Raw genomic sequence first — 13,566 nt, forward strand, 5'->3', positions numbered from 1 at the left:
GCAGGGGGGTTGGACTGGATGATCTCCTGAGGTCCCTTCCAACCCCACCAGTCTGGGATTCTATTGAGTGTAAATATTGAGGCTTAAAGGCATGAGGTTAATACTGGCTAAAATAGGGTGGTGCCTTTGTTATCAAGGCGTTTGTTTCAAGGGATTTGTTCTCAAGGTATTTTAGGATATCCAGGTGATGCCTTTGAGAAAGCTGTTTGCTGTCACCGTTACTCTGGTGCTGCTCAGTTCTTCAGCAGGGCAGGGAGAATTCCTCGCTCTTCTCGTGCTTCTGCTTTAGCATAATGGCTGCAAATCTTGATTTCTATAACTAGAAACCTGTTTTAAAAAAAAAAAGTTTGTTGTGTGTAAATGGCATGCTTGAGTAAGTTAAATATTGCATTGTGAATAAAATAACATTCTCCTTTTTTAAAAGAATCAAGGTGATAGTGAATCATCTGAGAAATGGCCACATACCTCAGATCGGTAAGTTGAGGACCTAAATGATATTTTATGAAGATTTGTCTGGCAGAAACATGTTTTCATAGATCCTTCTTATGAACATTACTAGAGATGAGACTGTTTCCATCTCAGTGCCTGCTCCAGAGATACTGCTGAGTGAAACATGATGTACCAAGGAATAGTTTGCTGCTGTTGTAATTCCCAAGAGATCCAGGAATTCTCCAACCCCCCAAGAACACCAGTGGCTTTGACAGTGCTGCCAGATCAGTTGGTGTGGAGCTGTAGTTACTCCAGGATCGTTTCTACACACCTTATAACAGTGTTCTGTATTGTAGTGCAGATGGGGGCCCAGCTGCAGTCCCTGAGACCTACTGGTTTGTTGTAACCTCTTTCTATGATTCCTGTGTTGAATGCAGGAGGTTAGAGTATGGGAGGAGTAACACTTTGCTTAGCTCAGACATTACTCTTAGGAGTACAATTTATTAAGCTTTTCTATTGTATTACCCATAGTTCTTGTTTATTCAGAAATTTCTGCCTTCTGGACTATTTTCTCATTATTTCCTTTGAAATTTATGGAAGAGAAGTGACCCTCAGATATTTAGGAAATAGGGATACAAACAAACAAAACCTCTCCAGTATAGCATCATTTTAGAGAGCGTGAACAAGCTGTTGTATCTTCATAGCACAAGACTAGGATGTGTAGTAATTCATGTCCTAAAATAAATATAATTATGCATAGCCTGGCTTTCTAACTGCATTTTTTAAACCAGCTGATTAATCCAGGTGCTGTTTGCTGCATTTACACTGATTCTGGTTGTTGAGTTGATTCATTTAGTACTTTTATTTAGTACTAGGTTGTATCACATGTTATAAATGTGCACTAAAGATTATTTAAATAGTCTGCTTCTCATCACCAGTTAGAATACTGTCCTTATACTTGGACAAGTGGAAAACCATTGTACAGAGAAACCTGGACTCTCTCATGTGTACTGGCAGGAAACAGTTCTGATATTTGGGGCCAGAGGGCGTTGTGATGCCGTGGTACAGCTCTGGTTCAGCACATCTCGGTGCCCTGTGGGGTTCAAGTGCTCTCATTTTATGGAGAGTCTCCTCAAATGAGGAAAGGCAGAGGGGAAGGCGAGTAAAAATATCAGTGGAACAGAGCAACTCAAAGCTTTTTGAGGAGAAGCTGAGGAGACTTTGAGCTGAGAAGTGTTGAGGGGTCTTCTCAGCAGGGAGAGGACACTGCAGAGGGGAGGCTTGTGACTGAGTTTAGAGAATCAGGCAGCTGATGAGTAAAGCAGTTGCAAAACTGTTGTAGTGGGGGAATATGAGGAGAGTGGACTGCAGAGAGTCCTTACACTCACATATTCTTTCTGTATCATTTATTCTCTTGCAGCTATCAAAACCAAATAGATGACTGGGCCAGCCCATTAGAACTTTTTAAAAATCATTTTAATCAGGCTGTACTTTGCATGCACCATTCTAAACAACTGGTTATGCTTTAGTGGAACTGAGCAACTGCAGTGGACTCTTCTGATTCCTGTTGAGGATAACTCACACTTTGAAGTAGGACCTTTTTTTAAGGATGCAGCACTTAGAAACTTTTGAACAACTCTTGTCTTTGTGTGGTTTCACTGGGTCAAAATTCCCTTCAGCTCAATAGTGTAACTGCTAAGGTGGATTTTCATGTTGCAACAATAAGGAGCTGATCTATTTCCAACCAGGACAGAGCATTCTTAGTACAAAAGCTTCTTCAGACTTGTTGCTTGTATGTTCTGTGTTGGCCTTAAGGTCTTCAGTCTCAGTCCAGTTAGACGAGTGACCAGACTGGAGTCTGTTAATTAGTGACTCTAGCTATTGATTTTAAAAAGCTTAAAAAAAGAAAGAATAACTAATGACTAACTAAAAGGGATAAGCCTTGCCTTTACCTGATTGCTTTCTTGGCTTGGAGAAGCTTAAGTTTCACATGCTCTGAAAATGGTTTTGTCCTTGCTAGCGGTGACAGTTTTAACATTCTGAATTATCTGTGCTGTGTGGCTGAAGCAAGTTCTGTTTGCTTTATTGTCAGGGTAGAGTTTGTCAGAGCCAGTCCTCTTTTTTCCTCCATTCTCTGTGAGCTGCTTGGTTATGATTCAAAGTCCTGCCAAATACAAACCAGCGTAGGAGCTGTGTGGACCATTATCATGTCTGATCTTTTTAAGTTACTATGATAGCACAGACATATTGAGTCTTTTGAATACCTGAATTTAAACTCCTCCAGTTAAACTAGATACTGACTAATTGCATAAAATTGCAGCACGTTAAGATCTTGGGAAGTTCAGATCAGTTTACTTGTGCAGTTTGGTGTATGGCTGCTTGCTAAAGTGCTTTTCTCCCTGTCTCTGCAGGCTGGTAAGAAATGTACAGTGATCGGCGGGTCAGGATTCTTAGGCCAGCACATGGTGGAGCAGCTCCTGGAGAAAGGTTACGTGGTCAATGTGTTTGATATTCAGAAGAGGTTTGATAATGACAGAGTGCAGTTCTTCCTGGGAGACCTTTGTGACAAAGAGGTACAGACTAACAACAGTACGTGATATGGGTAGATAGAAAGTAAATCTGTTTAAATAAATGTTCAAACAACTTCCTGAGCATTACCTGAAGCACTAGAACACCTGAAGGCACTGCACAGGTTGTAAAAGGGTATGTAGATATGCCTGGTGGCCTTTCCCTGTGAAGTCAGTAGCCTGAGCAGTTTTCTATGGAACCCTCATCTAGAACATTTAAAGAAATATACTTGATGTCTGGTTCAAGCTGAAAAAAACAGAACTTGTTTCTGTATTGTGATTTGCATTACCCTTAGCTCAGCTATACATTCTAATTCCAGTCACTGTTGGGAATTCCATGTGGGTGCTCTCCTGGCTAACCTCAGCTGCCTGAGAACAGCAGAACGCATCGTTCCTCACAGTGAAGGCACCTCTGGCCTCAACTCAATCACTTGTAAGCCTTGGCAAAAGCCATTTGTATGCAATGTGAAGAGACATCTATCTCCCCACCAGTATAAACCATTGTGTCTCAGAGCTTTATGGCTGTCATCTCAAACACAGACAGTGCCATGGGGTTCCCTTGACTGTTAAACCTGCTGCTGGCTGAGTTTTCTAACTCCTGTCTCCAGATAAGTCTCATACCTGCACTTGAGACTATTGCTAGTAGTGAAGTGTAGATGGCCTCCAGGTCTCAGAAAGTTCCCAGGTTCTTTGGAAAGAAGAGATGATGTAGTGCTTTTTTGCCTCACAAGGAGAGGACATTGTGAAGACCCTGGACACTAATCCTATTCCAGGTGCTGACCTTTGTGGAAGGAATGTGACTTGAAATTTAGCCATTTTGTTTCCATGAGAAAAAGAACCATGTTTTATTTCCTTCCTTTTTTTTTTGAGTAGGGACTATTACTGCTGCTTCATTGCTATCTCATGTGATGTATTTTCTAGGCTTTGCTCCCAGCTTTACGAGGTGTGTCAGTGGTATTTCATTGTGCATCACCAGCACCTTCAAGTGACAACAGGGAACTGTTTTATAAGGTGAATTTTATGGGAACCAAAGCAGTCATTGAAGCCTGCAAAGAAGCTGGAGTGCAGGTAAGGGTAGAAAAGCACATGGAATCTATAAGATGCTGAGATGATGTCTAATTTGTTTCTGTCTAATTTGATAAGAGGGGCAAAGGTCTCGGAGATACTGAATTCCTACTTGTTCTGTGAAAATCAATAGAGAGGGACTCTTTTGGTCTCCCACTTAGTGTTCTGGTGTAAGCTCAGTCCATATGTGCCACAGAAAACCCGCACATTGCAATCTTCCTGACTGCAGGGAAAGCATCCATTAAAATTTGTCCTATTAGACATCTGGGAATCGCCCACGGGAGAACCATGACTGACAAATGGATTCTTTCATGCTTTAATAAGGGGACAGCTCTAAAGAAAGCTTTTCCAGGAGTGGAAATATTCATGGCATCTATTACCTGTGTGAATTCTTTTTCATAATGAGAAGGAACACACTTGTGCCATAATCCCAGTATAATTTGGTTCAGAGAGCCATTTGCCCACAAAAGAATGATCCAGAGGAATCTACGCTGCTGTTCAGGCAAGGTTGTGTTGTTTTGTTTTGGTTTTTTCTCTTCTCCTTGTGTTATTTTGATCCCACATCAGTTTTCATTTAAATTATTAGCAGATTTTCAAATGCAATGCATGTGAAGATCCCTTGCTTATTCTGGGCAGAGGTGTTGCCTCCAAATCATGCATTTTGCCCAGTGTCCACCTACAAATACAGAAGTGATAATGTTTAGAATGAAATGTTGTCTATCACCCCATAGCTTGTTGTTTGGGGTTTTTTCCCCTCTCATGTCATAAGCTGTTGTAGGAAATGGGCCATGTGGTGTTTACCTTCAGGCTTAGTCTGGGTTCTGTCAGAGCAAGGAGTTAAGTCTTGTTGGAACTTGTTGGATCTAGTCATCTTTCTATACAATGTAGATCTTGTTTAAAACCCCATGTTTCTGATTACTCAAATACATCACTGACTTCCTGTTTTGAATCTACTAGGGTACATTTTTGTCCAACAAAAACATCCGAGATAAGAATTATTTTTGTGTTTAATCTGCCATGATATTGTTATCATCAAGATGAGCAAATGTATCTTAAAAACACTCGTTGCGTGTTGAGTGCTAAAACGTGCCGAGCCAGCTGGCTCTCGGGTTTTCTTGGAGATGTTTTCTCCTTGACTAGCTGCCTTGGATGTTTGTTGAAATGTCTTAATCTCCTTTAGGTAGCATGAAACAATGTGACAGTCAATTAAAAGAGTGGGAGTTTTCTTACCTGCAGTTTCAGATCATCTTCTGTTAGCCCATGTTCTTATAGCCTCAGTTTATTATCTATAGAATCAGTTCATTAAACATGATTATTGTCTTTACTCAGCCTTTGTAAATAGCGACTCTTTTGTCTTAGGCTTTAAACAACTGTTTTCTTTCACATCTGTTGCAGAAGCTGGTGTTAACTAGCAGTGCCAGTGTTGTTTTTGAGGGCACAGACATAAAAAATGGATCAGAAGACCTCCCTTATGCAAAAAAACCTATTGACTATTACACAGAGACGAAGATCCTGCAGGAGAAGGTATTTGTCATCCTCTGGTTAACATTGTTATTTTCTGTGTTTAAAACTGCCCTGCTAAAAGTAGGGCATGCCCCAGGGGACACAACAGACTCTTCAAGACTGAGCAGATCTCTTGTTGTTCTCCAGAATCTCTCTTTACTGAAAGAGAAGTATCTTATTCTTACAGTTGCAAAGAAAATCTGTGCAGATTGTGCATATGTAGCGATGCCTGCCAGAATTCTCAGAGTATAGCTGAGATAGAAGATTCCCTTCTTTTAGACACATCTGTCTGATTTTTAGCCCTCTTATTCTCAGCCTGGAGGCTAGTGAGCTGTGGATTCAATTTGTTTGGTTACAGAGAAGTGTGGCAGGTGGCTGCTGCTTGTGTTTTTCACGAGTGACATCAGTGTCCTTTTCCCTAGGCATGCTGATGAAGTACTTGGTTATGTCTTCCTTGGCTGGTGAAACTCCTAAGTAGTATATTCACTTAATAAAAAGAGAATAAAATAAAGCTGTGACATAGATTACCAGGGAAGTTGAGTGAAATAGTGTCATGCTACAGAGGTTGTGTCTAGAGAAAGAATACAAGAACTGGTGGTGATGTTGCATTTGTTGCAAGAGCCATGTGATAATCTCATTTCTTACCTGATACAGCTGTGTTTTAAGAGCAGTTGAGGCGAGTTTTTTGCCACCTTTGCTCCTTCTGGAAGGCTGTTTCAGAATCCCATTTACCTGTTTTGCAGCCTGAAGTTACAGTTGGGATTGTGGGCAAGTTGCTGGGGAAGGAGAAGATGAGATGGAGATGTGGACTGAGTTAAGGAGCATGCCAGCCTGACAACTTGTTGTTAGCTAATGCTTTTGGCCATGTATTGAAAAACTAAAAATTTCTCCTACCTCTGGATGTCCACTACTTTGGACATTTGCAGATCACCAGGATCTGTTCTAATTCAGTTTCTTAATGCTGCAGTATTTGTGATTTAAATACCGTGTGACAATGTTCTACATCAAAGTGAACAAATATTTTTTTGATCTTATTTAGCGGCTTGCATTTCAGTTGTGGAAAGAATCTATGGTTCTTGTACAAGAAGAATTTAAACTGGTTTCCATACTGAAGCTGACAGTGTGTCCTCTAAAGTCGAGTATTAGCCTTTAAGAAATTTTTCTTATGTTCCTTGAAAAGAGCTTAATTGAAAAGGCAGCATAAAAACATCTGTTCATTCTCAAGCATAGCCTCGTTGCAGTAAAGTGGACTAATAAAGTGGAAGCTTATGAGCAGCAATCAAGTCTAGCTTGTAATTACGTCTTTGTTTTGGGTGAAACAGTGAAAGTATTCAATATTTATTTGTGTGTGTTATTGGATTTTTTTTTATTAAAAAGATGAGCAAAGGTATTTTTTTATTAAAAATCCAACAGCTGTTTAAAATTAGTAGAACACATTGCTTGGAATGTCCCAAGAGAATTGACTCTTCATCAAAGATTCCTTGCTAAATGTTCTTAGCACTTGGTGCTGCCAGGAAGGTGGGGTCATACCCTTTCTGAATGGGATCGAGAAGGGTTGTGATGGAAATCTTCAACTGAGACTGCCTAGTGTCCTTCTTTTCTCTAACACACCCATAAAGAATTCATGGAGTGAAGGAACTTTCAAAGCTCCTGTGGTTTCTGTGGTGTTAAATGAGAGGGGTGAAGACTTCCCTTCCTTTGCCTGTCAATTCATTAAGTGTTCAATAATGGAAACAGATTTTTGTCTTGTTTTTCTCATAAAAAAGAAATGGGAGAAGACATGAGGAAAAAGGAAGGATAAAGATATGAGTGGCCAGTAATTCTTCCACTGATGTTTTCCTAAGGATATGGGGAACACCCACCCTCTTTAGTGATGATCTTGGAATATATTACTGAGCCATATTTTTCTTCCCAACCTTTCTCTCCTGATTTGGTTATCCTTCTATTTTTTTCCCCTCTCTACAGGAAGTGCTCAGTGCAAATGACCCAGGCAACAATTTCTTCACTACTGCTATTCGTCCCCATGGAATATTTGGTCCTAGAGACCCTCAGCTGGTTCCCATCCTCATCCAAGCAGCAAAGAGTGGCAAAATGAAGTTCATAATTGGGTGAGCAAGGCTCAGTCATTTTATACCTTTTGTTAAAACTGATGCTGAAGCTACAAAGCCCTTTTGGAAAGGGATACTATTAAGTCAGTAGGGTTTTTGTGGCATGGAAATAAGTACATTTCTTTAATTTTTCACTTGTGATCCAGGATTCTTTTTCTTAAAAATCCTTTTATGTTAGGGACCCATGCACTCGGATGTTAAGTGTTCATAATGCAAAAAGAATATCAGTGGGGAAAGCTTCCATAGCTTGAGCTGTCCTTTTAAATATGAGAGAGCTCACATTGCTTGCTGTTAATTTAATTAATATATATTTCTAGTATTTGAGGTTCTTGCAATTAAAAGGCCTATATGGCAGTGTTTTAATGTTTCTGATTATAAGATCAAAGATATTTGCCTTGTTGTTGAGCCGTGCAGAGCTTCTAGCAGATCCCTGAAATTTTAGAGCAAGAAGTAGTTCAAGCTGCTACTCAGGATATTTTTATTGGTTGTATTATGCTCTTGAAAATAAATGTGCTCTTTAATTTATAATAGATTTTTATTACATGCAAAGAGCTGGTTTGTGTGTATGTGTGCACGTATGAATAGGGGCTTGGGGTTGGAGGAAGAAAGGGAATGGAGTTGTAGGGTTTTTGGTGTTGGGTTTGGTTTTTGTTATTCTTCCTTAGAGTTCACTTCTGAATTATCTGTCAGACAGATCTGTGAGCAGCAAACCTCCACAAACTCAAGGTTTCCACTTTGTGCAAGTCTACATTTTCTTCCAGCTCAAACACTCATTGAAGTTTTCCTACCACTATACAGACTTGTATATCCCTTCCAAGAAAGCAAATAAACCAGCCATTCCTCCGTGAATGTGGGCAATGAAAATGATTCTTTCTCAGAATGCTGGGTTGCAGCAATACTGTTTTCATGGCCAAATGAGCGTGGTGATGGTTTTGTAACAAACAGTTTGTTTGATTTAGCTGAACTCTTGAAAGTGATATGTAGATTAATTTTTGTTTTCTGTACCCATGTAGAAATGGATTGAACACAGTGGGTTAAATCTGTTTCGGCTAGAGCTGAAGTTGGCTTGTTGAGGGAGTAAGTTAGAATTTCATGAGCCAAGAAATTCATAATTGAGAAAGCTTGTCCTTAAGTGACTTGCTTTGTGCTACTTACCACTCTGTTTTTATTCGTTCTGCTTCTGTGGATCACTGCTGATTCTGAGACCTGTGGGATATGCAACACCTCGAAATGTGGTAACTTGTGAGGTTTTAAAATAGTGCTTTTACAGGATTATAAACTCTGAGGGCCTTGACAAGAGCTGAGACAATAACAGCCTTTCCTCTGTCTCCAAAATAATATGCAGCGCTTTCATCTCGCTGACCGGGTATAGCCTGAAGTTGCAGCACAAGAGAGTGGGAGAAGAGGAAACCTGGAATAAATACACCTTGAGTGAAAGTTCTTCCTCTAGCCACAAGCAGATTTTCAGCCTAACTTGCCTTAGGGCTCAACTTCTTCCTTTTGTCTGTGCAGGGATGGAAAGAACTTGGTGGATTTCACCTATGTGGAAAACGTGGTCCATGGACACATCCTAGCTGCAGAAAAACTTCAGAAAGACTCTCCCTTGTGTGGGAAGGTAAGGAAGGCCCTAGCAAGGGGAGGGGAGCTAGACTTCATCTGCAAGCCTTGCTTGGCTTCATGTCTGCTCTGTAGTTCATGATTTTTCTCTGTCCTGAACTTCTCTCTTGGAGATGAGTGGAACTGGCACATGCAAATGGGTCAATAGTTTTTGTGTGTCTGTGGGTATAATGAATGGTTGCTCATCTGGTGACCATTGTGTGCAACCACATGGGCTGAGATGAATGAATAACCTTTAACTTCATGCTATAAAGCTCCTTGTGAAAGGAAATCCAGGCAGAATTGTGGGCAGCCTAGATGTGTACACGAGAAACATAGTTATTTAGCTTTTACAATAAAGTTCAGAGCAGGAGAAACGTATAGATTTTCATGGCACCGCCATGCTCTGGGCATGCACTGTGCACAGCTAGGATGCTTTAATGTGTTTGCTTTGTGTTGTGTCACTGTTTGACCATTTATGAGTAATCCTAACCAGAAGTAGCTGGCTTTCTTGGCTAAGAAGGAGTTCCTCGCTTTTCAGACAGAGGTGGTTAGTGCAAAGCAGATTGTCATGAAAATGTGTTCCTGGTCAAATCAGGGATATCAGTGTCCTCAGCATGAACGTGAGATGGGCCATTGCAGAGACAAATTTGTGAAAACCATAATGATTTTATCATCTGGCTTTTTGTCTTCCTCTCTTTCAGGCATTTCATATCACTAATGATGAACCAGTTCCTTTCTGGACTTTCATGTCCCGTATCTTGACTGGCTTGAACTACGATCCTCCCAAGTACCATATTCCCTATTGGCTGGCGTATTACCTGGCCCTGTTCCTGTCTCTAGTGCTGTGGCTGCTAAGTCCACTGGTCACCATCAAGCCCACTTTTACCCCTATGAGGGTAGCATTAGCTGGAACGTTTCACTATTATAGCTGTGAACGAGCCAAAAGAGACATGGGCTACAAACCAGTGGTGAGCTTGGATGCAGCAATAGACAGGACTGTGCAGAGCTACCCCCACCTATGCCGGGCTAAGGCCTGAGAAGTCCTAGATGGATTTTTTTTTCTACTTGGTTTTCATGACTGCTTTGACATCTTAATGTGAACACTGAAGCAAATTTCACTACTTCTCTGGTACAGGGTGTTATCCCGAAGTCCTTCCTCCTCACCGTTATCAAGATGGCTGTATCTGGGTTGAAAAAAAAAAACAAACTCATATGGGAGCTGTGCTAACAGTTCTTTTCTTTGATGTGACTTCTTGTTTTGAAACAGCTACTGAACCCTATGGACTATGAATAAACACCCTACTGTGCCCTCTTCAATCCCAACCTGGCACATCAGCATTCCTTCATCTTCTCTCTCCGCCCTTGGCCTCTGTTTTGTTGCTCTGGTGATAACAGCCGCCTCTTCTCATAGCTGCAGACTGGTTAATGAAATACTTCTCAGGACTGGTTCCTCTCTGTGGTTTGGCTTTTTGTTCTATACAAGAGTGATGAAAGAGAGCCTCATGCCAAAGAGGAGTTCTGCCACCATCTCTTAAATCACTGAAGTTAATTTTGTTATTCCCTCCGTGATTGGTGGGCGTTTTGGTTTCTTACTGAGGCATGAGAAGGAAACCTGAGAGAAGGCATGCTAGGCCTCTCTTCGTAAGGAAGCATATGCCTTTGTTTCTGCAGGAGCCTATTTCTATTCAAAAATAACCCAAATAAATCAAGAAGAGATGACTTCCTAAGTTTGTGTTCCATCTTTGAAAGGGGAGATCCCATTTTGAACATCTCAGCATAAACTGGAGTTTAATCATTCCCTTTGTGGGGGGAGAAGTCTTTGCTGTGGCTGCTGTCAGTCAGCACATGCTGTTTTCCCATAGCTCACTTTCTGTAAGAACTACATTGGATGAGATCCTACTGCACAAAGCTCTCATCTTGTCTGACATGTTATTGCTTGAATGATGATTTTTGTTGCTTTGACCACTTACTACATGAAAAAAACCTCTTTTTCCACAAGAAAATGGTTATCATAACACTGTGTTCACCAAGCTATTTAGTTTGACATTTCTATTAAGTGTACTTTACCCTATAATCTTTCTAATGCTTCAATTCTGGTTTGTTTTTAAATGGAGAGTTTAGGTTAGAGTTGAAACTTCCCTCCATGCCAGTTCCTGGCTCCCCAGGAGCTTTGGTGTTTCAAATTTCAGAAGTGTGGGAATTGCTTCACTCAATGAGCCTTAACCTCATCCAGGAGCTCGATATGCTGCTAGAATGCCATGGAAATTAGTTTTATTTTAACTTCTGGCTGTTCTCTGGACAGTTTTATGTTGGGCTTTTTTTCTGGAAACTTGTATTTGCTGCTTTAGCAGCTATCAAGTTTTACCAACCTTTGCCTGCCTTGATCTTGAAGTAAAAATTAGCCAGTTCTGTGGGCCAGTTGACACGGTTCTGGTGTGTACTGGTCAGCCACTTTGGCCTTTTTTTTTTTTCCCTTTTTTTTTTCCCCCAGCCTGTAGGATTAAATATTTAAAGCTTGAATTCTAGAGCACAATTCTTCAGCAGCGTGTTGTTCCAAAAAAAGCTCTGTGGTTCTTAGGTTTTCTGGAATCTGCTTGTGTCATCCCATATCCCATTTCAGTGGGAGAGAGATGCTGCTTTCAAAGACCTGAGCTGTGTTAGCCTCCGTGTGATGCATCCATGTGCCAGCACAAATTCAGTGTTAATGGGAATAAGACACTCTCTTCCTTCACTGTTTCTGTAACTGTGTGCCAGTGCCCCATCTATATTTAAAAAACAAGTGCATTATGACATTTAAAAGAACACTTATATGGTGAAACCACGCCTGGCTGAGAAACATTGCTTTATTCCCAAGGTTTTATAAAGGTCCAGGCATCTCACCTGCTTTAAGGGGTGAGGAATGACTGGAAGATGTTTGTTCCTTGCTCTTTTCTGTAAAGCTGGGCCCACTTCCAGTTTTTGTAGTTGACTGACACTAAACTCATAGCTTGTTACTAGAAGAATGACCTTTTGTGAAAATAGATAAATGAGGTGCACCTCTGCTGTGTGCAGTAGACAAAGCTGCTAAACCCAAGCTGGTAAGTACGGGAAGCCTTGAGGGACAGTGTGTTCTAGCTCAGATGCTGTGCTGCACAGAAAAGGTGGTTCTGCTTTTGGGACTCATGGTGCAGCAGAGCAGAGAACTTCAGCTCCCTGTCTGGGAAGCAGGGCTAGCTCTGCTCTCACACAGAGAGGTGTTGTGAGAGAACAGGATTGTACTGAAGTGAAAGGAGCAACACTAGGATTAAGTCAAACATAAAAAATAGATAGAAGCACATTTTGACCTCTAGATGGCATTTCCCAGCTAGATCTGCCTTGTAGCTTCAATCAGTCCCCAAAATGCTATCTCTCAGTCCTTGGATGCAGTTCCAGTGGAGGGTTACTCATCTCCCCGTGTCTTTGGAGGGCTGTCAAGGTAAGAGGTGAAGGTAACAACCAGAAGGTGCTACAGAAACAAGAGGCACTGGAAGTTCAAGTCTGCTGAATAAAAAGCAGCAGGCAATATGGTTTCCACTGTGTCTGGTTAATACAAGAAGGGTAAACCAGAGGTTTGCCTGGATGGGGGTGAGCAGTTTCCCAGAGCTGGGCATGGAAAGCAGCATTGCATCACCCTGAAGATGGTTTGACTTGGTACTCCCTATATAATTAGGTCAGTTCCCATTATTTCTTCTGGCAAGCTGTCTAGCTTCTGTTTTCCAAAACAGAAGTAAACAGGCATTGTTGCTGTGGTGGAGCCTGACACTGCTGTGCCTATACCCCTGCTCACAACAGGAGGAGCCTTGCTTTGTCCATAGCCTCTTCTATCCCTGACCAAGCCTCTTCAACTCACTTTCTCAGTCTAATAAGCACCTGCATAAGTCCCACCAGCTTTTTTTTTTATGGGCAAACCAATGTGATCCTGCTGTACTTTCCTGCCTGGGATTTGTGTGTCGTGCCACCTCTTTGCGACTGTATCGTGTGTGTGTGTGTCAGCAAGCAAGCAAAGGCTACGAAGCAAAATTACAATGATCAGAATTTCTTTCCAAATGTCCAGGGTCAAATGCAGTTGCAATCTGTCATTCTTAGTAATGCTCTACAGGAGCTTCTAAAGACTTCAAAGACTTTCCTATAGCACTCTTGTCAAACTTCTTATCGTTCTCACTTTGCTTTCCTGGCTTTTTCTTACTGGAGCTCCTGATTTTGCTGACCTGAGACTTTTTTTGGCTTGACAAGCAGTGAGAGAGATAAAGGAGATATCTTCTGTTGCTTACCCTAGG

At 41.2% G+C, this 13,566-nt stretch overlaps 1 protein-coding gene across 1 annotated transcript; it reads left to right on the forward strand.

Annotated features, from left to right (window-relative positions):
• The first annotated feature begins 424 nt into the window (after positions 1-424).
• NSDHL (NAD(P) dependent 3-beta-hydroxysteroid dehydrogenase NSDHL) lies at positions 425-10,443 on the forward strand. The gene is made up of 7 exons (XM_010175039.2): positions 425-474; positions 2,841-3,002; positions 3,918-4,064; positions 5,457-5,585; positions 7,530-7,672; positions 9,185-9,287; positions 9,973-10,443. Exons 1-7 carry the CDS (start codon positions 454-456, stop codon positions 10,306-10,308), a joined length of 1,041 nt encoding a protein of 346 aa, XP_010173341.1. The 5' UTR covers positions 425-453; the 3' UTR covers positions 10,309-10,443.
• Positions 10,444-13,566: the final 3,123 nt, after the last annotated feature.

This window comes from Antrostomus carolinensis, unplaced genomic scaffold (assembly GCF_000700745.2).
Source record: "Antrostomus carolinensis isolate BGI_N321 unplaced genomic scaffold, ASM70074v2 scaffold29949, whole genome shotgun sequence".
In the NCBI taxonomy this organism is placed as follows: domain Eukaryota; kingdom Metazoa; phylum Chordata; class Aves; order Caprimulgiformes; family Caprimulgidae; genus Antrostomus; species Antrostomus carolinensis.

Coding starts and splice junctions, on each gene's coding strand:
- NSDHL (XM_010175039.2), top strand. CDS start 454: ATGGCCACATACCTCAGATCG. Junction 5,586..7,529: donor CGAAGATCCTGCAGGAGAAG/GTATTTGTCATC, acceptor CCCTCTCTACAG/GAAGTGCTCAGTGCAAATGA. Junction 9,288..9,972: donor ACTCTCCCTTGTGTGGGAAG/GTAAGGAAGGCC, acceptor CCTCTCTTTCAG/GCATTTCATATCACTAATGA.